We start from the raw sequence: 26,675 nt of genomic DNA, 5'->3' as shown, positions 1-26,675 counted from the left end.
CAGCACCAACCTCTCTCCCCGCCAGGCCGGCAGACCCTTACTACTGGCTCTGAAACGGGCCCAGGGTCGCTCCTGCACAGCCTGGGAACGAGCTGGACTCATTTTCCTGAGTGGAAAGCCTAGAACTTTTCTGTTCCTTATGCTCCATCGAGTATGGCTAACCGGAGGCTTCCCTAGTGGCGCAGTGGTTGCGAGTCCGCCTGCCGATGCAGGGGACACGGCTTCGTGCCCTGGCCTGGGAGGATCCCACATGCCGCGGAGCGTCTGGGCCCGTGAGTCATGGCCGCTGAGCCTGCGCGTCCGGAGCCTGCGCTCCGCAACGGGAGAGGCCACAGCGGTGAGAGGCCCGCGTACCGCAAAAAAAAAAAAAAAAAAAAAAAAAAGTATGGCTAACCGTGAAGACTGTCTCTTAAACATCCTACTTACATGATCTGACGAACACTAGCTTCTGAGACAGTCACCTTGGGACTAGCCCTGGAAATGCTCTAACACCCCCTTCCCATGGTCTGTCTGCAGGCTACTGCCGTCGGCATGTGTGGCCTGCTCCTTCCACAGAGGCAGCAAGGAGCACAGGCCAGGCCCGGCGTGTGTCCCCAAAGACCCTGATTTTAGGGGCGCACTGGGTACAGCAGCCACAAGGCCCCCCTTCAGCACCCATTGTGGCTACAGCCGCTCTGGCCCCGAGTCAGCCTGGGCCTCAGCGCCGCACCCGGGTTCCCTGACAGCACAGCTAACCACGCCACAGGGCCTTCCCGGATGACAACCATCCCGAGGATTCCTCAAATCAAGTAAGGACTCAGGCGGGGAAAGATCGGGAGAAAAGATCTGACCCTTGGGAGGGAAATGCGGCAGACGACAGGCAGGCTGTTCCCCGTGCTACACCGAGTGCCACCTGAGGGGCGGGGCCCAGGGCAGGCTGGTGGCCGCCGGGAAAGCAGACCTAGTGACCCCGCTCATGCTTTCTTCCCCCACGAGGAACCCAAGTTTAGCTCAGCCCCTCACGTGTGTTAGGGGTTGGAGTGTGCACGACTCCCGCGGATCGTATATTGGAGTCCTAACCCCGGTACCACCGAACGCGATCTTAGCTGGAGGCAAGGTCTTTACAGAAGTAATCATGTTAGTGAGGGCATGAGGATGGTGTCCTCAGACGAAAGGGACATTTGAGGCATGAGCTCAGGGAGAGCACACCGCGCACATGAGGACGGTCAGCGACCAGCCACGGAGAGGGGCCTCGAACAGCCTCAGAAGGAGCCAACTCCTCGACCTTGGACATCTGGCCTCCAGAACCGCGGGGATGTAAGTGTGTGTTGTTTAGGGCGCCCGGCCTGTGGTACTGTTACTGCGGCCCCAGGAAGACAACACATGTGTTGCTCTTTCCCAGGGAGTCGTGTGCAAATTCCTCCCCCAGCCGCGCAGGGGGCTTGGGGGGCGGGGTAGGGGGGTTGCTGATTCTCTGGAGGCTCTGGGAGGGCAGGCTTGTCCCCAGTGCTGGTAACAACCAAACAGCCATGCCCTGGTGTGGCCCCTCTGGACTCTTTTCTGTAGGAGCCATGGGCCTTTTCCTTAGCAACCAGGGTCGGTAATTTTAGAATCCACCACAGGTATATCCAGCTTAGACCAGGGGGTGGAGTTCTGCCCCAAATGAAAGCTAAGCCCCCATCCGCCAGGAAGAGGACAGCCATGGCTTCTCAGCGCTGAGGTCAGGACAGCAGGCGGGAAGAGGTGCTCTCCTGCGTGGCGCCCCTGCAGGGGCTCGCAGCGCCCCGGCAACGTGGTGTGCGCACGCGTGTACGCATACCACCCCCTGCCGGCGCTGGCAGTTCCAGCGCGAAGGGCCGGAGGGGAAGCGACATCTAAACGAACCTGAGTCAAGAAAGCCAGAGGCGTGGCTGGGGAACGCACCTCCCTGAGCAACAGGCATCCTGAAGTCTGGGGCGGTCTGGCCAAGGGCAGACCCCTGGCCCCCTCACAGTCCAGACACGGGGAAGGTTCTGCTGCAGGGGGCCGAGGGCGGAGGCCGGCCTCCAGAAGAGGCCAGGGGTGGGGCATCCTCGGAAGGATGCAGCCCATTAAGACGGCGGCTAGGGGGCCCCCACCCGGGGTCCCTGTGCTCCCCACCCCACAGCTCCCCCTCAAGGGCTCTCTGGAGCCCCGCCAACAGGCTGCTTGGATCCTTGGGCCACTTTAGGGTCCTGGGCTGTGCCGCTGCTGCAGCCCGAGGCTCTGCTCCTGCACTGGCGGCCACCTGGAGGGGTGGGGCAGCAGGCAGCAAAGGGGGTGGGGGGCTCCAGTGGCTCTCCGGGAGTCCGAGGGGGTGACAAGCGGTCAGCACAGCGGGGCTGCTGCATGCCAAGGTGAGAGGGCCGGAGCTGGGCCCAGAAGCCTCTGCCAGGGGCACGTCCGGGGGCAGCTGAGGCACCAGGCGGGGCCTCCCGCTGGCCTGGCCTGAGGAGTCGCCGGCCCTGCAGCCTTCCACCTGGCCCCGCAAGATCTTCGGTCTCGGCCTGCGGGGGCCCTTGTGCCTCCAGTAGGGCGGGTGTCTGTGAGCAGGGCCACCGGTCCAGCGAGGGCCCCAGAGGAGGCCCTTCGTCCCCAGACCCCACGGGCGCCGCCCCAGCCGATCCACCTGGGTTCTCACGGCGGCCACTTCCTGAGCCAGGCCGGCCAGGGTCCCGGCCAGCCGATCCAGCTTCTCCGAGAGAGCGGCACCAAGGCCGCGGAGCTCGTGCTGCAAGGAACTCGTGCAGGGGCACGGTGGCCACGGGGAGGCGCGCGGCAAAGCCCCAGGGATGGCGGCTCCGGGGGTAGGCCCAGGCGGATCTCCGGGAAGGGGCCTCGGGTGGGTCCCGGCTGAAACCAGAGCGGTACGCGGGTGAGGGTCCTCGAAGGCTCAGGACCTTCTGTCCCCCCAGGGTCCGTCCCTTCAGCTAAGGCCGGGCTTCAGACGGGTAGGATCCTAGTGACTCAGGCTGGGGAATTATGGATAAATCACAGACCGGGTCTCCATGGTAACCAAGCTCGCTTAGGACAGTGGCCTTCCCATCTTCTAGGAAAAGGTGGGTTCTCTATGCCACCTTTGGGCCCTACTGATGTCCCGAGTAGCTCTGCCCTTGGGAGTCAGTGGGCAGGGCCTGGAGAAGCTGCAGATGGCATCAGGCCAAGACCGTGGGCAGCATCTGGAGAGGGCCCAGGAGGGCCAGTCCAGCCTGGGTCCCAGGTGTTGCTAGTGGGGTGACGAGGGAGCTGTATCAGCACCCAGTGCTACTGGTCACCAGTAAACCACAAGCGTCCCCACTCCCTCTTGGCCTTTACCCTCCCTCTTCAGAAGTTCCAGACACAGGACTTTAAGTCTTCAGTTGCTTTAAAAAAAAAAAAATCACCTCCTCCTTCACCCTAAGTGCCCTTGGAACTGGTCTCCACCCGAGGCACTCCACCCATAAAGAAGCCCCGTTACCACCCGGAGCCGCAGGACAGACCTGCTCTCCGGCCACGTCTGAGTCCCCAGCCCGGCTCTGGCCTGCGCTTCTCAGGACCCCAGAGCTTCAAACAGAAAAGGTGGAGACTGGAGCCCAAGGACCCAAACGATGCCCGGCCACGTGCTTCAGGAAGGACCTCGGCTAAGGGCCCGCGATAGTGCTGCTGTCCTAGGTGCCCTTCTACCCATCGTGCAGCAGCGGGGCTGCCGGCCTCAGGCCAGCTCAGCGCTCCCGATAGAGCAGCTGCACCTGCAGGGGCGCCAAGCCCACGATACGACGGAGCCCCCCCACCGCAGGCTTCAAGTGTGAGGATCTGGGTGCACGGCCCAGAGCGGACCAGGGGCCGAGCCCTGCCCTCCCGAGGCGGGTCTCTGACGTGGTGTAGGGAAGAGCTTCCTCGGGGTCGGGTGACACAGAGCCACATCTCTGGGGACGCCCCCGCCGGGCCGCTCACTACTGCGCCTGTTCCCCGCTCTGTCCTCTAAAGCCGCCTCAGACCCCGAACTTTGATCCTGGACGCACCTATTCTGGGGAAAGTCTCAATGTCTGTTTTGCCTCTAAAAAGGGTCTGCACACTCGTATGAAACAGCCCACTAGTCCTGGAGGAAAACCCTGAAATGAAATAAGCAAGCCGAAGTGAGTTCAACGTGAGACTCTTCCTGCCTGTGACCCAGACGAGCCTGGAAGGCTGTTATGAAAACGCCTTTCCCAGGCTGTGAGCCCGGGGGTCTGGCTGGCCCACCCCGCCACAGTGAGCTAAGCAGTGGGGAAAGAGGGTGGGTGGCCGTGCAGACGCTGAGGCCCCGCCAGCCCCGTGCTTGTAGGGCTCCCGATACTTGAGGGGGCGGGGAAGCCACCAGCTCACCTGTAACACCTGGGCTTCCGTCTCTGGGCCCCAGGCCCCTGGACTCTTCACCAGCCGTCGGATTCCAGGACAGGGGCCCACAGGCTGACCCAGGAGGCTGGCAGGGCCCAGACCCCGACCTTTTCTCCAGCTGAGAGGCAGGGTCCACAGCTGCCCCCGCAGGAAGAGCACAGAGCCCTTGGGGTGTGGATACACATCGTCTTCCCAGAGCCACTCTGACCGGGGATATATGGACACGACCTAAAAAAAACCCAAAACAACCAAACTTTCAACTTTCAAATACTGGTTAAACGAGACGCAAGAGGGATATACTCGGCTGGTTAGGATGCCCATCTCTGGGCACCAGGGCACACAGGACGAGGGTGGCCCAGATTATTTCCGGAGTCCTCTGCGGCTCCGGCATGATGCCTCTGGCTCTCCCAGTAGGTGAGGGCTGGAGAGCGCCATGCCTGCAGTTCCCACCCCCAGTGAGGCCCCTCTGGAGACCTGATGGAGGCCCTGTGGGTCCACGCCTGGCCCCCTCTGCTGTTTCCCGACAGGCCCACAGCCGGTGAGGAATGTGGGTACAGCCGGGGCTTGCGCAGAGGCCAAGCGTGGGTGGAGCCACCGGCCTGAGTGCGGGGAGAGGGAGCCCCCTTCCCCGACCCTGCACCCCACCCATACCTACCTCCTCCGGCGCTGCCCAGGGGGCCAGGCGGGCCCAGGCTCTCCAAGCACACTTCTCTCCAGGGCGGATGGGACCGGCCTCCCACCTTCTCTTCTGCTTTTCCTGCTGGGAGTGAACACTGGGTCAGGCTCCGACTGAGAACTGCGGAGGCCTGGAGTAGCAGGCAGCCGTTTCCAGCTTTCCTGACGGGACGACCGCTTCGTTTCCCCGGGTGGAGGGATCTCACTTGTGACACTGTTTCTGTTTACCGCCAAAGCTACTGGCAACACAACCAGGTAAGGAAGCAGGCAGCCCCCAGATCTGGGTGACCTAGATCAGTGACCACTTGAGTGACCCTACTTCTCCCTTCTTGGGCCCCAATTCCACGCTTATGCTTTAAATAAGCCAATAAAGAGTGAACCTGCCAAACCCTAGATACCCTACCCTCCACCCTAATAAAAACACAGTCAGGGCTGCGCACGCTCTCTCCCCCACACCTCGCCGGTGGGCGTGCCACGTAACCTCCACGACCTGCAAGTAATACATCCTGTGCTTCCCTGTTCCCTGACGGTTTCTGCCGAAGTGCGTCCTACAGCACACAACGCTGGCTCCAGTGGGGCTCCAGTGTGTGGGGCTGGCCCGCTACGAGTAACACGAGCTGGGGTGAGGGCCCCAGGTGTTCCTAGCTGAGAGCTTCACTATCGATATACTGGGACCGACACAACAGTATATATACGTACATATGTTATTAAGTGTGTGTAATGTGCATATAGTATATACACATATAAAAAATATATATATATATCAAGTTTACTGTCGGACTTTCCAATTAAACACACTCATTTAACACTCCTGGGGCCCCATGTGCCTCAATGTCCCCGCCTTCTCTCTTGGACACAGCTCATCCTACGGGGAACTCAAGCGTGACAAAAGTAGAGAACTTTCTGGCAAGAGTCAGGCAAAGTGATGGGTGGGACTCAGAGAACCTGGACCCTTGGCCCTTCTGGGGGACATGCCCCCTTCTCAGGAGACCCCAGGCTCACCTGCACTGAGACTACGGTGGTCCCCGGTCTCGCCTCTTCTCCGGACTTCACCAGGGCTGCTGCCAGCGTGAGGGCCGCCAGGGCGTGGGGAAGGAGGGCCAAGGCCCTTGCAGCTGGGAAGGCGGTCCCTCTCTGTCACAGACAAAGCCGGGGTCAGGGCGGTGCCTGCACCCTGGGGCGGGGCTGCCGGCTCTCCTTCTCCCCAACAAGCTCACCCTGCAGGAGGGGCTGCCAGAGCTCAGGCTCCAGCCTTGGGTCTTCTCCTTCTGAGCTGCTGGAGCTGGAGCTGGAGCTGGGGCTGGGGCCCAGGACAGGGTCAGCCAGGCAGGCGAAGCGCAGGGGCCCCCCGGGCAAAATCCCCTTCAGAGAGTTCTCCAGGCAGTGGAGTGGGGAGGGCTTGGTGGCTGGCCCTGGGCAAATGGCAATAAAGAAGCCCTCTGTCCGTCAGCCCAATGCCGGGCAGGAGGGCCCTCTGCCTAAACGGGCGGGCTCGGGGAGCTGGTCCCTTTTCAGCTCAGCCCCATACAAGCTCTGGTGGACCCTGAACAGCGTCCTCTCTGGCCATGGGGAGTGGACAGATGCAAAGCCAGAGCCTGGCCCGGTCCCCAGTCACTCTGGAAAGGCCGCCGGGGACCCTTCCAGAAGTCTCAAGACCCTGGAAGCCATTAGCAGTCTGGTTCGAGCCAGGCTCTGGGTCTTATAACCCAGGCAGCACCTCCCACTTGCACTCACTCAGGACCTGCAGCCTGAGGAGAGATTCAGTTATGCCCACAGGAGGCCCTCCAAACCAGCTCTTTCTTGCCTGGTGGGAGTATTAGAAATACTGTACTTATTCAAGTGAGTCAGACCCTACCAACCCACCTCAGCAAGTCTAGGAAGGAATTCTGCTGTGAGTTCAGCTACACTGCAGCAGCAGGACACATGCCTCCACCCCCAGGCAACTAGTACAACAGAGGAAACCACCAGTCCTTCCCCCAGAGAAACGCAACTTCTGGATAAAAGCAGTGCTCTCCCCACTTCTTTTCAGTACACCTCGGGGTGCTCCAGCCAGCAGTCTTTGGGAAATGTACACACTCTCCAGCTGGCAGTCCCGAATGGGTGAGATAAGGAAGGAACAGAGGAGTACAGAGGGAAGGGGACATCTGTTCCCTCATCAAACACCGTTACCGGGAGGGAAGACACGCCAGCAAGTCCCGGGGCAGAGGCAGCTCACCGTCTGGGAGCCACCTCCACGGTCCTGGCCTGGCGGCCCCGGGGTCCTTGGGACCTTGCTGGTGGCAGGCAGGGATGGTGCCAGGGGCAAGTGCCTGTGGGCTGGCCAGGCGGAGGCTCCTGGTGGGCACGTCACCCCCTCGCTGTCCCAGGTGGGCTGGCTCACAGGCCTCGCCCCTCAGTCCTGTTTCAATGAGAAGCCAAGAGGCCTGTCAGCCCGGGGGCCCCGTGCTGGCACCGAGGCCAGGAAGTCACTGGACAGAGAACAACTTCTGTCACGTTGGACTCTCGGGCTCACAAGCTCCTGGAGCGCGTCATACAACAGTCCCGCAGACGTTCCCGGAGCCTCCCGAATCCTCCAGGATCTCCTTATGCCCCGACCCAGCTACCCAGACTCCCAGCAGCCCCACAGCTCAGCGGCCGTGCTGGACGCCAAGGCACGTGGGGCCGACAGCCAGGACACAGACACTCTGCGGCCCAGGCCCCGGCCCAGGCCCGGATTTGGAGCAGCAGCCGTGGGGCTGGGTGTCCCGTCCCGCCTCACCGCCGACAAGCCTCTGCCCAGGCTGTTTCCAGGACATCATCTCATCTTAGCCTGGGATGGGGGCCCACCAGCTTCTGGGGAGGCAGCGCCCAGGGCGGTCCCTGGTGCTGGCCTCCAGCTGCTCTGGAAGGCTGCTGGGGAGCCTTCCAGAAGCCTCAAGATCCTTCAGACGCCGGGCAGCGCTTTACCTTCCATGCCCGCCGTCCAGTTCTTGGGCTCCACCCTCCATGGCCCCCTGTGCCCTGCCGAGGAGCAGGGCCAGGTGGGCTGCGGCCCAGGTGCAGGCATCTCTCTGAGGCAGTTCTCCAGGCCCTGGAGCGGGGAGCTTCCCTCGCGTCTTCCTGTGAAAACCCAACGCTCGCGGTCTTGGCTGGTCAGAGCTCGGTCCTGTGAACCCCAGGAGCCTCGCCTGTGCCCTGTGTCCGGTGCAGCCGGAGCTACTGGAGGAGGCGCAGGGCCCGAGGCCGGTCACGCCGGCTCAGGGCACCCGGGGGTGGGGGCGGACCTGGCCCCAAACCCATCACTCCTGCCTCCCGGCCGCCCTGGGAGAGGCCTCCCCAGCTCGGCCACCTACACAGAAACTGGTCAGCGGGCTGTGGTGGGGGAGATGGGCCCTGAGGCTGGAACATCGTCAGGCTGCCTTCGCTACTCAAAGAGGGAAAGGCCAAGGATGGAGCAGGTCAAGAAGGGCAACGTGGGCTTCCCTGGTGGCGCAGTGGTTGAGAGTCCACCTGCCGATGCAGGGGACGCGGGTTCATGCCCCGGTCCGGGAAGATCCCACAGGCCACGGAGCGGCTGGGCCCGTGAGCCATGGCTGCTGAGCCTGCGCGTCCGGAGCCTGTGCTCCGCAACAGGAGAGGCCACAACAGTGAGAGGCCCGCGTACCGCAAAAAAAAAAAAAAGGCAACGCTAATGCCTTTCAACTTGGGAAAAAACTAAACTGCCAAAATTGTACTTCTAGTGACAGAGCCGTGGATACGATAGGAACTAGATGGACTGAAACTGTTTTTCTTTTTTTTTGGCTGTGCCACGCGGCACGTGGGATCTTAGTTCCCCGACCACTGACTGAACCCGCGCCCCCGGCAATGGAAGCGCAGAGTCCTAACCACCGGACCACCAGGGAAGTCCCTGGACGGAAATTCTAGAAAAGGCCCTTCCTGGGTCAGCTGTCACCTCAGCCATGCTCTTCCCTGAAGGCGTTTGCCGATGCTGGGCCAGGCAGAGCAGGAGAAAAGAGAAACTTCCAGAGCTTCAGGCCCCTGTGAGGCTGGAATTGCAAAGTCACGAGAGGAACCCCACACACAGCTTTCCCCACGGACGCTGCTGAGTTCTGGGGCAACACGGGGAGCTGGGGAGCTGGGCTGGAAGCTTCTACAAGGCGGCGTGAGATTGCCCGCCATTTGGGTGACTTAGAAAACCAGGTCTGTTGACAGAGGATGCTCAAGAAGGAATGTCCTGGTACCGACCGCAGCCCACCGCGCAGCTGCGGGGAAGAGAGGAGGGGGCAGCACAGCGCTGAGGATGCTAAGACCAAACGTGGGAAGACGCCAAAGGGAAGCATGAAGACAGAAAGCTCGGTGGAGAAGCTGCGCGCAGGATGCGGGGCCACACGCAGCGTCCCTGGAAGTCACGGCAGCGGGTGGCTCAGCAACACAGGGCAGCAGAGGGAGGCAGACGCCACCCTTCCTCCGCAACCGTCCGCAGCTTTTAAGCAAGACTGAACGATCTATTACCTACTAAGAACTAAAAATGAAAAAGAAACTTCGGCTGCATGTTGGGAGGTAAAGCCCCCCCCCCCACCCAAGGGGCTAACCCGCGGCAGGTGCAGGGACCCAGGCCCAGGGACACTGGAGGACCCGGGCCGGCCCGATGGCCCCAGCTGGCCTGGCGCAGAGCCCTGGGTGCAGCTCCAGGCCTTTCCACTGACAGTGGGTGAGGCCAAAACACAGAGGAGAGCCCCGGGGACCGGGTGTCCATGGACAAGGCAGGCAGAGAGCACTGGGATTATTCAGGTGGAGAAAAAGGTCCAGTCCTGCAAGGTCCCAAAGAGGGGACAGCTCACATGGCGGCCTCCACGAGGAGGTACCCTGACGCACAGCCACCAAACACACCCTCTAAGGTGGTTTCACACAAACCTCATGACATTTTTCCTTAAGTTGGAAAGTCAGTGAATATGACAGACACTGACTTCTTCGTGGCTGGGATAAGGAAGAATTTGATGTTAAAGATCTTTTTACTTTTTAAGACATCTTAGTTGTCGTCCTGCCCCTTCTGAGCCAAGTCACTAAAAGAGACCCCCGCCCCCCAAAACAGGTCCTGCATCTGCTCCCGCCGTGGCATCCCCGCTCTGCTGCCGGCACCGGGCACGATGGCCTGACTTGCTTGGGCCAGACACATGGCGGTGGGCAGGGCGCGCCTCCTGTCCTTCCCCAGAATCCACTCCCAGCCTCAGGCCGGCCAGCTCACCTTTTCCAGGCCGATGCCCCTGGCTGCCCTCAGGGCTCTGGAAATCCAGGTCCCCGTCAATGCTGCTGGACGAAGAGAAGCTGGCGGAGGTGCCTTGGGAGCCTGCAGGGAGGGCAGGGGTCTCTCATGCAGCCCCGCAGGCCCAGAGCCAGAAGAGGCCCCAAGACCACCTCTGCGGGAAACAGCACAGCTGGCGTCATGGGAAAACCACAGGAGAAGAGGTCCCCTGGGCCCTGGGCTGTGGACGGGCGCCCAGACCGGCCCCAACGCCTTTCCCACTGGGCTCTCCCCTTAGGTGAGGGCACTCGCGGCGCTGATTAAAACCCTGTAGCACGTTAACCCACATAAACCCAACCACGGGTCTTGTGGGCCTAGAGGGCAGGTGAAACTCTCAGTGGAGACAGTGGGCAGAAGAGTTTAACTGGCTTCCACCAAGTGCAGGGGCTGTTTGGGGGTAGGCGTGAGAGGGGGCTGGGGGAGAAGGGCTGCACCCCTGAGGCCTGGGATGAGGAGGGCGGACCTGACGGTGTCCTTGGCATCCCCCGTTCTGTGCACAGGGACAAACGCCACCCCGAGCCCATGACGTGGTCTACCTCTGCTGTGTGATCCGAGGCGCTGCAGCTCGGGCCTCTGAGACCCAGGGTCTCCTGGCTGGGGGCTCTGGGACCAAGAGCTGGCCGGCGGCTGGGAAGGTAACGACCCACTCAGGGGGATGCCCCTCAGACAGGCCTCCAGGGCTTCCAGGGGTGAGCTCGAGGCGCTGCCGGCTGGGATAGGGGAGATGCCCCATCACCATCTCTGGCCCATCCCCCCGGCCCAGCCCCGGCTGGCTGCCTGGCCTGCCTTCCGCAGGGGTGGCGAGTCCTGCACCAGGCGTGGGAGCCTGCCGGGCAGGACACCCTTCTGTGCGGGCTCTGATCTGTTTTCTGCTCCCCAGTCTGGGGAAGCAACACCAGCTGTACTCAGGCCCAGGGGCAGCGTTGGGAGAGCCACACGTAGGGGCCAGCTTCCCAACTGTTGGGAATTGTCTGCAAGACCACGGTCCTTACAGTGGAAGGCTTCCTGGGCAAGGGCCTGGGTTAAGGAGGACGGGAATTAAGGGAAGGGATTAACTGCCTGAGAAGGACGGCCAGGTGGCTGCCTCTCCACCCAGGAGACAGGCAGGTGCCCCGTCCCCTGTGGGCTGGCAGAACTTTGTTGGGGCGCTGAGAACCCCACCCGGGAAGACTCGAGCAGACAAGCCCAGGCCTCACCTCGAGCGGCAGAGCCCCAGCTGGGCACTTGGACCCGGGCGGTGCCTCCACTGTCCCCAGGGCTGCCCGCGGCGGAAGGGCCGTGGGTCTGCTTGCTGAGCTCACAGGCTGTGGGCTCTGGGGGCCCCTGGGCCCAGCCGTCCTCCACCTTCACTGCAGAGAGCACGCTGCCAGCTCCAGGACCAGGCCCGGGTGGAGGGGTCTGGAAGGGGCGGGGCCCTGTGGGAAGCCCCGCATGAGGCCTTCTCATAGGGTTAGGATGGGGCATCCAAGGCCCCCCGGCCTCCACACCTGCCTCAGCTCCAAGGTCGTCGCTGCTCAGTCATCGGCAGCTGGACCCAGTCCCACCCCCGCCTCCAGGGATTTCTGCTGAGGGATGATGCCAAGCAGCCCACCCCAGGTAGCACCGAGCCAGGGTCCTGCCTTCAAGGGCAGCGCGCCCATCTCAGATCGACTTTCTCAAAGTTCTGGGACGCTGATGACCAGTGGAGCCCACGCGAATGTGACAAGAACCCCCTCGTCAAAATGATATCCGGCACGTCTACTGCCTGGAGCTATGTCTCCTATTTTCCTTCTCTCTCCCTCCCAACCATACCCTGCTTCCTCTGGAACCCTCAGCTCCTACTGTAAGAGCCAATCTGGAATGTCACTGCACTGCTGCACCTCCTACATGCCTACGCCCTTTTACAGCACGATCCCCGACGTCTGGCTACTCCAACCGACACACTGATGTGGACGCCCGAGTGTCTGGCTGTGGAGGGTCACCTACTGCCCTGCTTGGAGGGGAGAAAGGCAGTGGTTGACGTCCAGGGGCCTCCCTGCCCAGCCAGTGGCCTTTACCTCCAGAATTCCTTTTCCAGGCCCCTGGGTCCTCCTGCAGCCATGGGTCCCTTGCTCCTGAGGGGCTGGGTTGCTTGTCCCGGGCCTCTGGGATCTCCTTCAGACAGTTCAGCAGACTCTGGAGGGGACAAGCCCCTGAGGCTGTCTCTGTCTTCACTACAGAGAAAAGGAGCACACGTTCCCCCTGAATCGGCGACTTCAGGCTCGGTGACAAACACCCAAAAGGGGAATTCAGTTAAGAGGTCCAAGGCCAGAAATCTGGAGACGCAGGTCTTCTTACAACTCACTCAGCCTTGCACAGGCCACTGTCTTCTTAGTGCTTGGTTTAAAAATGCCTGTCTACACACCTCCCAGAACTGGATGGATGAAAGGAGGATGTGCAAATGCACCCTACGGGCAGAGTACATGGTGCTACTCTGAGTACAAACGAAGGAAGTGGGTGGACTGGGTTGCTGCTTGTAGATGGTTCTCTGGGTCCTGAACAGAACTTAATTTGAGGAGGCCCAAGCTTTTTACACACACACACGCACACACACACACACAGTGTACCTATGCCTCACAACAGCCCTCTAAGGTGGGAACAATTGTCCCCTTTTACAGACTGGAAACCAAGGCTCAAAGCCTGGAGGAGCGTCTCACAGTCTGCCCGGCTAACAGGCGTCAGGGTCCAGGGCTGGGGCTCCTGCCCGCACTGCGTCACCCTGCTCCCCCAAGCCCACCGCAAGCATCCCCCTTCGTGTCAACATGAAGTGACATCACGCATCATCTCCTCCTCAGGTGTCCCATATCAGGACGAGTAAAGAACCCAAAGAACCCAGGGCAAAGTCTATTTCTGAGCTTTCTTACACCAGCTGACCAATGCTGCTCCCCTAAGACAGCCATCTGGCTCCAGAAATGTGACACTGACGATACTGGAATGGCCAAGCTGGCGACGATCCTCAGGGAGGATGTTGTATTTATAGACAAAGATCCATCCAAGGGCAATTCCGCGGGCTCAGAAACCTTGGCGCGCGGAGACGGGTCCGCAGGGACTCACCTGCCCAGGGCGGGCTCCCGGGCCGCAGCTCTGCTCCGGTCAGCTGGGACGCACCCAGGCTGCGGGCTGGCGGCAGGAAGCGCGGGGGCCGCTCAGGGTGCTGGGGCCCGGGCTCGAGGATTTCCTTCAGGCAGTTGATGAGGCCTTGCAGGGGGCTGTTCCCAGGAGAGGTTCCTGCAGCTCCTGCAAGGCCCGCACACTCAGGGCAGCCCTGAATGCGGCAGCTGTGGGAACTTCAGGGTCAGACTTCCCACCCGTGAGAATGCGGGCGACGTCTGAGCGCCACGCCGGGCGGTCAGGAGGCTGAGGTGGGAGCCACACGACGCCTCCCTTTTCCCACCCCCTCAGCTCCGGCGCAGGCCCCGCCCTCAGGAAAGGCAGCCCCTCACCTGCCCCCGTGGCCCCTCTCTCCTGATTCCTGTGGCTCTTCCGCCTGCCGGGGCTACAGGTAGGAGGGCTAGGCTCCTGGCTGGGGGCTCCTGGGCTTTTCTCCTCCACAGGCCTTGGCACGTCAGCAGTTTCTGTTGCAGGAGAGACAGGAAGGCCTCTCTAGCCCCAGCTCCCGACCCTGAGAAGCCACGCAGGATCTGATCCCCCGAGAGGACAGGCCTCTCCAGGCTCTAAATCCCTGAGGGGCAGCCAAGTCCTGGGAACCTGGATTTGCGGCAGAGCCAGCTCCCGCAGGCTTGTTCCAGGAGTCCATCCTGGGGAAGGCAGGGTCTCTCCCTGTTTCCTTCTGGTGTAAATGTAAGCACAAGACTGTCCACTCCGGGACCCTCCCCCACCCCCAGCCTCTGACTCTGGCTCAGCAGGTCATATGCCCATAGCCTCAACACGCAGGCCCAAGCCTTGTACATGTTTCTCAAAGCTGGGCACGTGGCAAAGGTGCCAGGTGACACCTGAAACTACAGGCTAAATGGGGTATGTTTTTCAGGAGTGCCAATTTTATGCCAGATTAATTTGAAATGTTTCAGATAAAAACAGATATTCAGACAAATGTATAATTTGCAAAAATTTTAAAATAAAATGAGACCCAGAGAAATTCCAGTGGCCACCTTGCCCTCCCCGACTATTAACGCCGCCATGGCGAGAAGCTCTGAGAGTCAGGTCCGGTGCCACAGGCACGCTGCACACAGCACCCCGCGAGTGGGGCCGAGCACCCCGCATCTGCGCTGGCCCACGGGCGGGGGCCCAGCACTAGGCCTGCTCCCTGGGGCCCCCGTGCTGGGTCATACTCACTGATGGGGAGGGGGCTCCCCTGCCCCCTGGCTCTGGGCGGGCTGCGGGATGAGCTGCCGCTGGGCATGGCGGCCAGGCCAGGCCGGCCGACAGGTGTGTCCGGAAGGCAGCCAAGCAAGCCTCGGAGAGGGTAAGTATCCCCCATCACAGCTGCTGCTGGGGGCGGGACACTGGAATTAAGCCCCGCAGGAGGCAGAATGCCCCCACCATTGTCCCGTCCTGGCCCTTCCCTGCCGTGTTCCACTAACAACGACCAGGACGTCAGTAACCTCTGCCCTGTCATCTCTGGGCTCTGACACATAGATTCACAGTCTAGGTCTTGTTCTGATAAGATCCCTCTCACCCGACCATCAGCTGAGCGGACTCAAAGGAACCCTACGGGCTGGGGCTGCTGGGGACACACCCCTGAGGAGGTGAGAGTGCCGGCGAGCAGAGCTCGGGGAAGGAGGGAGAGTCTGGTGAGGCGGGAAGAGTGCAGGCTCGGGGGGCCTGGCCGCTCATCTACAGAACAGGGCTGGCCTCGCCCACCATGCAGGGCACGCCACGACGGGGGCCCCAAGGGCGTGGATGAAGCCAGGCAGAGCCAGTAGAGAAGAGTCAGAAGCTGCTGTCTCACCACGATCCACGCACTCTCAGAGGACAGGCACGCCGCCCGGGTTCATGCAGTGGGGCGACTCCACCCAGGGCCTGGCAGGGGCCGGGCAAGCGCACAGCGCTGCCCACAGCTTGAACTTGTCTGTGGGATGCAGAGGGCCCGCCCGCTGTCAACTCACCCTCGGGGCTCGCCCCCTCTCCGTCCAGGCTGGCTCCCCTGCTCTCAGGGCTGACTTCCCCGAACAGGAACTCTGGGATCTCCTTCACCAGCTGCACCAGGGCGCTGAGGTGCAGGCTGTGCTGGGGGGCTCCTCCTGCCAAGAGGCCACAGGGAATCCCCCGCATTAGCTCGAAACTCATGCTGCTGCTTGCGGCGTCACGCTGCGTCTCATGTAATCCTCCCACCACGTGAGGGGCAGCAAAGGAGAAACCCATGTCCGCAGACAAAGAGGACCTGGGCTCAGGGCACAGCCAGGAGCAGGACACTGGGGACCACGGGTAACTGAGCTCCTGTCGCTCGTTCCCTGTTACTCCTCCGAGGGGACCACCAAGGAGGGCTGCCTCCCCGTGCCCTGCCACTATCCGGGCCCCTGCCTTTCCTGGCACCCCCTGGACCACATCCACCGCCCAAAGCCTCTGGACCTTCAGGGGCTGCAGGCTGGCTCTGCACGGGTGGTGGCGGGAAGGGGGCCTAAGCGGGGAAAGCTCTCCAAGGGTGACCCCAGCTTTCTTCTGAGCACTTCATGCGATGGGCAACAGCGTACCAGGCTCCCGGCCCAGAGGGGTGAGGGGTGAAAGGTCATGGAGGGGTCGGTGTGGCGAGGCGGGGAGGGTTGCGGTCACAGCGTCCCAGAAGGAACGGAGCCAGGGGCTGAGGACACGTGGGAAGGACACGAGTGAGTCCACCTGGGCCTAGCCTACCCAGGAGGACCAGGACCCCAAAAGGGCCTGTCCTCGTCCGCCAAGATTACTCACCCAGGGGCCCTCCTCCCCGCGGAGGGTCCTGCCCATCAGCAGCACAGCCCCCGCCCCCCACGGCTCCTCCAGGCTCCGAGGGACACAGGAAGGCAGAGAGGGGCAGCAGCTCCACTGTCCCTGGGAAGGAAAAGAGGGACAGTCCCCGGGAGTGGAAGCCGGCCTCCGCCCCCCCCACACACAATCGCGCCAGCAGCCCAGGCACCTGCAATCCACGCACCTGTGCACGTGTGTGTCCGTATGAGCACCCAAACCCCAGGGACGGTCAGAACCTCGGGGACCAGTGCTGTTTTGCCAGTCTGTTAGGGTCCCCACTGAATCACACCCAGCACCCTAGTACAGTCCACAGAAACGACAGCATAGAAGACCCGCGAGGCCCCCAGCTCAGCGCAAGGCTCTTGACGCCACCTCATGTGTAAGCAAAGCCCAAGGCCCGGTGGGTCCCAGGGTCCAGAGCGACTCGGGACCCGGCCTCCCGTCCACCCGCCAGCCAGCTCCTGCCTGCCCCTCACCCAGGGAGGCCAGCGTCTCGTAGTTCTCCCGCATCACGTCCAGGTAGAGCGCCCTCTGCCCCTCCCCCAGCAGCCGCCACTCGTCCTCGGAGAACCGCACGGCCAGGTCCTGGAAGGCCATGGACACCTGTGGGCACAATCTCAGGGGAGTTGGCTGGTTCCCTCCTGGCAAGGCCCGCCTAGTCATCCTCAGCTTGCCTGTGTCTCCAGGTGGACACCAGAGGGGGGGCAGTAGTGACAGAGAGCGTGGGGCAGGCACCTGACACACAGGAACGGGCAAAGGGGCAACGGGAGTCTGCTCAAGAGACAGTGACGGGGTCAACTGTGTCCCCCAAAAGTTACGCCAAAGACTTCACCCCAGTACCTGAGAACGTGGCCTTATTTGAAAATAGGGTTGCTGCAGATGTAATTAGTTAAGATGAGGTCATAATGGAATAAGGCAGGTCCTTAATCCAATATGACTGGTGTCCTTAAAAGAAGAGGAACAGAGACGGACCCACAGGCAGGAAAAGTCCATGTGACAATGGAGACGGAGGCTGGAGTGCTGCAGCCGCAAGCCAAGGAATGCCCGGGGCCACCAGAAGCTGGAAGAGGTGAGGCAGGAGCCTCCTCCAGAGCCTTTGGAGCCGGCTTCGGAAGATTAAAGAAACATTGTGCCCTAATTTCTTTAAAAATAGTCATTAAGTGGGCTTTAAAATGGCCGTCGGACCCTAGAAGATGACCAGCATCTCGAAGGCATGTATTTTAAATTACAGCAAAAATTAACTTCATGCAAATTAAGCACAAAGTTTACATTTATATTAAGCAGAATATAAATTACGGGAAGGGTCCTTCTGGCTTAGGAACAAATGCTAAACTATTTATCTGTAAGAAAAAAATTATTAAATAAAATGAAGACACTCCTAATAAAGCAAAGATAATCTACTGCCTTGTTTCATCAACTCAAGTGAGTGATTTTAAAAACCGTCGCTGTGGGGCTTCCCTGGTGACGCAGTGGTTAAGATCCACCTGCCAACACAGGGGACACGAGTTCGAGCCCTGGTCCAGGTGGAGCAACTAAGCCCGTGCGCCACAACTACTGAGCTTGCGCTCTAGAGCCCGCGAGCCACAACTACTGAAGCCCACGCACCACAACTACTGAAGCTCGCGCGCCTAGAGCCCAAGCTCCACAACAAGAGAAGCCACCGCAATGAGAAGCCCGCGCACTGCAGCGAAGAGTAGCCCCCGCTCGTCGCAACTAACTAACTAACTAACTAACTAACTAACTAAATAAATAAATGTAAAAACCATCGCCGCCACCAACCATGGCCTTGTCACCAATGGCATCTGCTCCCCGCTCTGTCTCCCGCTGACCACGGGCACCACGAGGACACACCCGGCTGGAGGCAGCCTCTCCACGGGCTACCTGCCTTCGGTCCAGAGTCCGAAGGCCCACAAGTGGTCAGACACCGCAGTCTCCTCCTCCTTGGCCCCCTGTGCATTCTGACCACCGGACAGCCACTCAGCAGGCCAGCGGGCTCTCCTGAACTAACCTCTGCCCCCTGGCTGGGTATGGGCACCTCCTCTCGGGAACATGCTCAGACGCCCTCCGAAACACCTCTCAAAGAGCCACCCTCATCTCTTCCTGGCCTTCTGGACAGAGAGCTCGTAGCCAAAGTTCAGGTCCGTATGGAAGAGTGGGCCTGACGCTGCTGCCCCGAGAAAGGCTTGCCTGCGAGGCTGGCCTGAGGCTGGTGTTGGGGAACTTGGATTTGGGGAGGTTCCCACGGCTTCCTGACTGATGAGGATGGTTTGCTGGGCCCAGACTGTTTGTGCAAACAGTGTGGTTGATGCTGAACACTGCTTTCCTTCTGGGACTCTGGGATTTCAGTACATGCCAGGAGGAGGGTGTCCACATGGTCTGCCTCCAGTGAAAACCCTGAGTCTCTAGGGAGCTTCCCCAGGAGAGGACATTTCACACCGGTTGTCACAACTCACGGCTGGAAGAATTAAGTACGACCTGTGTGACGCCGCCAGGAGAGGACGCGTCTCCTGCTCCGTCGGGACTCTGCCCCGTGCCTTGCCCCTCGGCTGATCGTGACTGCGTCCTCTGGCTGTAACGAATCACAGCCGTGAATACAACTATACGACGGGCCCCGGGAGTCCTCCTAGCAGATCCCTGACCCTGGGGTGGTCTCAGGGACCCCGACACAGGGTCCCATTACACGTCCCAACAGGACACGAGCACTGTGCGGGCCCAGAGGGTGTCCCACCTGGCACGTCTGGCGGGGAGGCCTCAGCCTCACGACCCAGCCTGGCCCTAGCTTTGCAGCCTCGTCCCCCGCTGCTTCCACTCACGCCTCCCTCCTGGCATCCACAGCCCACCTGCCTCGCTCCGTCCTCTGTTCCTCTCTCCTCTTCTTCCGTCTCTCCCTCCCAGAGTCTGAATCCCAGCCAGGCTCGGGAACCCTGGAGCTGGTGGAGCAGGGAGACGCTTTGGTTAGGGAGTCCCTGTCTGCTCTGCGGACCGTGATGGAATAAAATTTGTTTTTAAGGCAGAACAAGGAAACTGAAGCATAACGTACTCCCTGCCTGTGCTGGGCCCTCCTAACGTGCAATGGGCATCTACATCATACGTTAAGCAGACTTCCACAAAGGCAGGAATGTCTGCTCAACCATAAAGATCAATGCGTTTTTTCCTTCTTCATTCTTTTCCTAATTCTGTATGGGGTCATGGTGACCTGCTGTACGTGTAGATCTGGACTCTGTATCTTTGGTGAACTTTATGTAAAATGTCAGTGTGTCATTTTGACAAACGATCCTTTGTCTCTAGAATGTACATAACTGTGCCTTCGACCTCTAACAAGTGGAACAGTCCTCAGAGTTTTCTGAAAGATTGTCTCTCGGGTTATAACCCTCAGGTTGGCATGAATAAAATTCTCTATTTCTCCTTTAGATCGACGACTGGTTAGCTTTTTGTCAATGTTCGGGAGGCTCAGACTTGTCCCAACAGGCCCAGGGGCTGAATGGGCACAAACGCTGCCAGCAGGCTGCATGCACACGTTTATAGATGCTGTTGTGATGAACACATGTGTGTCCTTTAAAGGTAATACTGAATTTATTTTAAAATACATGGAAAGGCTAAATTCTAATGTACTAAGTTTTCAACGTTAAGAAAGAGGGTCACAGAATCAAAAAGGTTGGCACCCCCTATCAGTAGTGCCACTCTCTCACCACCACAGCCAAGGAAAAGTGGGGAGGGGGCAGGAGAGGGTCAAGGAGTTACAATTACTTCACTCTCTTTTCCCTTAGACACTCAAATATGTGTTAAATTCCCACTATGACCAATCGCTAGAGAAAAGTAAGTGTCCCCAGAGCCTGGAAACAAGTCACACCAAGCCCTGGAGGAAAGATCGGCCACCTGGAGGGGGCCTAGCAATGGCAGGGAGTTTGGAAGCCCCAGGTCCTGGCCTTTGGACCTGTCAGGGAGGCTGGAGGGCAGGCGGAGGGGCTGGAACTAGGTCGCTGCTGCCCGAAGGGAGAAGCCACCACCACTGCGGCACTGTCACCATGGACCACACCTAGAGAAGGGCACTGGGGGCTCCAGAGTCTGTCTGGGCTTCTTGGCCTTGCCCAGGTGACAAGAGTCTCTGTCCTGCACCGCAGGGCTCTTCCTAAGGGAGACGGGTGCTTCAGGCCATCCTGGCTCCACGATGCCAGCTTATCCAGCAAACCTCTGTGCTCGGACTCTGTTAACCCTGGGCTTCCCATGCAGATTTCACGTTAGGTGGTCAAACACGTAATCGGCCACCATATAGTTCCAGTTTGATTGTCAGCTCTATTTTTCACCGTAAGTTAAGGAACTGGCATATTCTGATTTATCTCTCTGTCCTTTGTGAGTCTGGTTCGTGTACGTTGATCCCCCTGAGAATTATAAGGGGGGGGGGATGCACTGACCGACACCAGGCTCTGCACCTGCAAAACAAAAATGCCACCCAAAACACACGCCCATTTTATAGGAGGCCGGTAAGGAGAGCCAAGGTGGGCTTCGAGGCCACGTCTTCTCCACCTTCTGGCAGCTCCACACAGGGCTGGCTCTGCAGGTCCCTTAGCTCAAGGGCAGAACACGCAGATCCCAGCTACCGAGCTGCAGAGGGCCCGCCTGTCTAATGAGGCCCCGCCCCCGGCCCTCTCTAGGGAACACCAGCCACGCTGAGGACTGACACGGCCTCGACACCTCCCTCTCTGGAGATGAGAGCTGGGGTCGTGGTACCTTCTCTGCCTGTACACTTTCCCCAACACGCCACATTTTATATGTGGACCAGGTGCGTGAGACCCCAGCCAGCCTCTCAGCTCCATCCATCTCTGTCCCTCCCTCTAACCCACTCGGATGCTAAGTGAGATGTCACACACAGGGGGCCTAAACATCAGCAGAGGGGTGATCCCTACACACTTGCGAGCACTTCAGATCTCTCGTTCGATTGACAGGATGGCCCTACGCAGGCAGCTGCTCAGGCACTTTATCCTGGGCTTGGGGCGAAGGTTCCAAAGCAAGGAGGGGTGATGCAGCAGGAGCAGGCAGACAGCCAGGGGCCAAGTCTACGACCCTAGACTCTGCTTGACTGTGACTATAACCTATCAGAAGATCAGTAAACCTTAACAAACCAAGCATCAAACGCCTTGCGGCATGTGAGATCTTAGTTTCCAGACCAGGGATCAAACCCACGTCCCCTGCATTGGAAGCACAGAGTCTTAACCACTGGACTGCCAGGGAAGTCCCAAACATCCACTTTTTAGAAAATCATTATTACCCAGTACAGTTTGTGGCGACAGATTGTGGGAGTATCTGTTACAAACAAATTCTCATTCTCAGTAACCTCTTAATAAAAGCTGAACTTTTAACAAGATTTTCAAGATGGTGATGGAGGGGAGGGGTAGGGTCTTGGGTAAAAATAAATGATCCTGTAGCCACTGATAATGGCAGAGTCCAAATGGCATGGCCCTTGCTGGAGCAGGAAGTGGGGAGAGTAAGGGTCCAGCAGAGCCAAGTGGCAGGTCTGTTGCAGAGCTAGTTCAAGTCAGCAGACAGCTTCTCTGTTTGTCAAACTGGGTGAAAAATACTCTGTCCTTATCTTCTCCCATCAGAAGCTATTTACTACCTAACATCTGAAAAAACAGAAAGGCTTTTAGGTTCAAAGGATTTACTTCAGAATTTCCTTTTAATTAGGACTGATTTTCTCACCTCATCTTAGATCTACTAAATCATGATTATGTTTAGTGCTTTCAGAGCCCAGAAATTGACATTTTCAAGTTTCCCAGATGATTCTGACACATTCTAAGTTTAGAATCACAGGGCCATGGGAGAGCTGCCCTCCAGTCACGGCCCCGGAGACTGGACAGAACCTGCCCCGCCTGCCAGAATGAAAACTACTCGGGTGAACGGGACCCTCTCCTCCCGCCAGGGGCCAGCTGTCCACCGCAGCATGTCTGTGAAGTAGAAATCACCGACAACTGCTGTACACCTTTAAGGCTCAGTGAACATTTAGTGCCAACTTCCACTCACAACAGGGGGGTTCTTCAATTTCTCCTTGAACACCTATAGCAATGGAGGGCTCACCACAGTCCCATCGTTGGCCTGATTTGTCAGTTAAGAAGTTCTGGAACACGAACGGGCAGAGTGTGGGGCTTTGGGCTTGACCTCAGGAGCCAGGCTGCTGGAGTTCCAATCCCTGCTTTGCTTCACATTAGCTAAGGGCTCGGCAAACTCATCTATAAAACGGGGATCAAAACAACCTCTCTCGGGACTTCCCTGGTGGTGCAGTGGATAGGACTCTGTGCTCCTAATGCAGGGGGACCGGGTTCGATCCCTGGATCGGGTTAGATCCGGGTTAGATCCCACATGCATGCCACAACTGGGAGTTCGCATGCCACAATGAAGGAGCCCATATGCTGCAACTAAGGAGCCCACGAGCTGCAACTAAGGAGACTGCCTGCTGCAACTAAGACCCGGTGCAACCAAATAAATAAATAAATAAATATTAAAAAAAAAAACCCAAACCTCTCTCATAGGGATGTTGTGAAGATTAAATGAATTAACATAGGAAAAGTGCCTGGAACAAATGCTGGGACGTGATAAGTGCTACGATTCCTATTCTTAGAGCCGAATCTGTCTGCCTAGCGTCCACCTGTAGGTCACAGCCGGCCACCTCCAGCTGCAGAGTGGGCTCTTACACACACCATTCCTGACCTTGAGTGCCTCTTTATCTCCTGGCTAAATATACCAGCTCTTTCAGACATCTGGAAGAGATGGTTTCCAGGCCATTCATCACCTCAGCCAAAAGATAAACTCTTGTATGACAAAGTTCTTATAAAACGGGAATGGGTTTTGACTGTGGCCAGGGGAGGTGGTTCCATCAGTAGTCTCCCCCTACCCAGAAAAAGCAGAGGAAGAGTGAGGAGTGTGTGTGTGTGTGTGTGTGTGTGTGTGTGTGTGTGTGCGCGTGCGCGCACGCATCAGCGCAAACCCACTCTCCCAACATGTTTCAGGCTCAGACTCTGGGCTTCCAGATCAGATCCCGAACCCTGCTGCCCCACCTGCGGGCTGTGCTCCCACGCCCCTGACCATCTGGCAGTCCTGCTGGACAGGAAGACAGGAGGCCGTCCCTGTTCCTCTCCCTCTGACTGTGACCTACCACTCCTCAAGGCCACTCCTGGGCACCTTCTCCATGAAGCTACACAATGGGAGGACACACTCCAGAACATGAGATCTAAAAGATCCAACCCCTCATTGTACAGAAGAGGAAACTATGGTACGAGGAGGCCTGAGCATGGGGCCAGCGGGCATATCTGAGCTTGGGTGTCCGTGGGCTCCCTAACGACACAACCAGATCTGCAGAGGGGACTGCCCTTGTTCCCACAGCATCCAAACTGCTTGGCTTCTCCCTTTCTCCCAGGAGCCTGTGGGGCATTAACGTCGCCAAGGTCCTGGCACAGTGCCGCTCTGCCTGGCCACAGACTGCCCCAGCCACTCTCCCAACACCACCACCCCTTCCCCCGCCCTCAAACCACGGAGCCCACGGTTGTCTGAGGCTGGCCCAAGTTCATGAGCCACCACAATTACAGAGCTGGCCCCAGGGACCCACCCAGCAGAACGTGCAGCAACTCCCCTTTGGTACCATCAGGTTTCCTAGCACCTTCACACAACTTGCCCAAACTGGTCCCAGGCTATGACAGATGGGGCTCTCCCTCCACCTCTCGGACCTACACATCTCACCTAATGGATAACACCCGGTACCTCGTTCTATGCCCTCCCCCCGCCCAGAGTCCAGGATCCTACCAAGAATGAAAGTGAACAGATTTACTCATTCTCCTTAGGCCTTCGTGCCCATCGCTCCCAGTATAATTTATCATTAAAAGCCAAGAAGAGAGGGTGATGCTTAACCCAAAGGAACGAGTTTCCAAAGGTGGAGAGAGACTCCAAGTATGCGTACACTGCGGGGCGGGGAGAAGGGAGGGGGGCGTCCGGGGACCTAGACTTCTCCGCACCAAATCTTGCGCACCAGCACTCTCCCCGCCACCCGGCCAAAGTTGGCGGGTCCCAGGCTCGCCCCCGCCCTCCAGGCACGCACAGCGCCGCGTGGAGCAGACCCGCCGAGGCGTCCGTCTGTTCTCGCCGGCTGGCGGCGGGGTCCCGGCTCGCGGCGCCGTCCGCGCTAGCCTTACCTGGCGCGCCATCCCGGACTCAGCCTCCGTTCCTGGCTTCCGGCACGGCCGGGGGCACCCGCTCCCCGCCCACAGGCTGCGTTGCGACCCTCGGCGGCGGCGGCGGCGGCGGCGGCTGCGACCTAGGTCGGCGCAGGAGGAAACCGGGCCGGGCGCGCAGGCCGTTGAGGAGGGGCGGGCGTGGGGCGTCGCATCCCAGGAGAGGGGAACCAGCCTCCGCGGCCCTCCGGGCGCAGGCGCGAACTACACTTCCCAGAAGGCGCCGCGGCGCCGCCCGGAGGAGGGGCGAGGTGAAGGCGGGGCGAGGTGAAGGCGGGGCGAGGTGAAGGCGGGGCGAGCCTGTTGGGCGCCCTCTGCCCACTGGTTCAGCCGAGACCCCGAGAAGCTGCCAGGGGGGCTTGGCGCCGGGATCTGTCGGGTGGTCAGCTTGCGGTGTTCTTGCACACGTAAACCCATCTATCCACACATCCATCCATCCATTCTTGCATTCATTATTTACTGAGCGCACCCTATGTGCCAGGTGGGATGCTCGGATTAAACGGGAACCGCCTCTCCCAGAGGACGCATCCCGTAAACCGACCTTGACTAGGGCCACCGGGGAGGCGTGGGGGAAGCGGGTCCCGAGAGGTGCGGAGGGGGCTGCAGGCCAGACCGCTCGGCTGGGATAGTGTGTGGGTCAGAGTGGCTGCCTGAGCCCAGCACATGCTCAGATCTGTCACCGCGCTCCCGCGCTCGCCATAGCATTGACCCGTGTGCCGCTATATCTGTGTGACTATTTGCTGGTCTATCTTGTTGATTGTGGTAACCCCATAAGTTCCTGACACGTAGTAGGCCCTCAAGTAAATGTGATGAATGAACGAAGCGTGAGCCCACCGTTCTCCAGGTCAGAAAGGAAGCAGTGGGGCTGGGGGAGGGTGGCGGACTCTGGGGAGAGGACCCCAGCTGAGCCCAACGAGCCTCATTCCTGGTCTGGAGGACCCCGATTAGGACAGCTCGGAGAAGGTGGGCTTCTGGGGCAAACCTGCTCTGGTTGACAGAGGCTTACAGGAGCAGAGGAAGGCCGGGTCCAATGAGGAGGAGGGGCCTGCCGCCCAGAAAGCCCTTCCCCAATCCCCCACCCCGACAGTTCTCTTCCTCTGGACTCTTTGGGGAAAGGGAATGTCTGGCCCAGCAATCCCAGAGTTGTTCCCTGTAGCCGCTCTAGTCTTCCATGGGCCTCCGCTGGCCTTGTTGCTGATCACCTCCCAGAACTTTGGGATACAGTGTTGACAATCTTGGCCTGGCCTCCAGGGAGAGGCCGCGGGAGACCACTCTCAGTCCCTGCCCAGCCCCATACCTGGGCAAAGCCCCCTCCTCCACACCCAAGGAATCACTGACACAGGACCCGTGTCTGTGTAGCCCACTGTCCTGAGGATCTGAAGATATCGCAAGGTTTCACGCCATGGAAAAGGACAGTTTAAAATTCAACATCTGATCTCAGGATTCCTAAAGGCCACAGAGCCCCTTGGTAAGTGCCTTACCTGTGCTTTGGGCCTATGTCCTACCATCTTGCTGAGGTCAGCTTCCTCCTTATAGGTGTCCCTTCTTCCAGCTCGTGCCAACGTGCCACCCTCAGTCTCAATCCCTAAACTTTAAAATCCCTTAAGGGATTAGCACACTCCTTTTGTCTAGCTATCCTTATCGTTCATGTGACCATTTATTTATTATTTATTTATGGCTGCATTGGGTCTTCGTTGCTGGGCGGGGGCTTTCTCTAGTTGCGGGAGGGCTCGAACCAGGGTCCCCTGCATTGGCAGGCGGATTCCTAACCACTGCGCCACCAGGGAAGCCCCCGACCATTTCTTAATTTGACTCCTTTGCTCACCACAAACAGTTCTTGCTGAGCTCTGTCTTTCCTGTGTCTGGCATTGATTAGGACTCAAATATGTCTTAAGTAAGTGGATGATTCCATAACATCCACTGCTCTGATGTCTGTAAGCATCGTGAGGATAGAGTGGGGGGGGGGTCACAGAGCCCATGCCACTGTAGAGAAGATGGATTAGGGACAGTGGTGTGTTCAAGCTGGCTTACACCAGAGAGTCACTTGTTAGCATGTCTTCCCAGCTCCATGATCAGTGATCTTATGTTTGTGGCTTGACATTGGATAGGGTGAGATTATTTACACCATGAAATTGGAAAACACTACAAATCAGTGCTTTGTAGCAACAACCCCAAGAGCTGGTTGTTAAACACTAACCAGCAAGCGCTGATTTAGGGCAATGAAAACATGTAGA

The 26,675-nt window shown here is 59.1% G+C and overlaps 1 protein-coding gene across 1 annotated transcript; it reads right to left on the bottom strand.

Annotated features, from left to right (window-relative positions):
- Nucleotides 1–1,966: 1,966 nt before the first annotated feature.
- Nucleotides 1,967–16,750, bottom strand: KRBA1 (KRAB-A domain containing 1; the record flags this gene model as incomplete). Its single annotated transcript, XM_082847039.1, has 18 exons — nucleotides 16,702–16,750; nucleotides 16,190–16,309; nucleotides 15,394–15,528; nucleotides 14,621–14,776; nucleotides 13,771–13,902; nucleotides 13,382–13,564; nucleotides 12,346–12,501; nucleotides 11,506–11,724; nucleotides 10,846–11,019; nucleotides 10,253–10,354; nucleotides 7,975–8,127; nucleotides 7,244–7,426; nucleotides 6,246–6,440; nucleotides 6,031–6,162; nucleotides 5,009–5,113; nucleotides 4,342–4,581; nucleotides 3,999–4,088; nucleotides 1,967–2,850 (listed from the first exon to the last, which is right to left on the bottom strand). Exons 1-18 carry the CDS (start codon nucleotides 16,733–16,735, stop codon nucleotides 1,967–1,969), a joined length of 3,393 nt encoding a protein of 1,130 aa, XP_082703165.1. The 5' UTR covers nucleotides 16,736–16,750.
- Between the last annotated feature and the right edge of the window lie 9,925 nt (nucleotides 16,751–26,675).

Source organism: Leucopleurus acutus, assembly GCF_964270905.1.
Source record: "Leucopleurus acutus genome assembly, chromosome: 9".
NCBI lineage: Eukaryota > Metazoa > Chordata > Mammalia > Artiodactyla > Delphinidae > Leucopleurus > Leucopleurus acutus.
The sequence above is the reverse complement of the archived record's forward strand: the minus strand, read 5'-3'. Positions and strand labels throughout refer to the sequence as shown.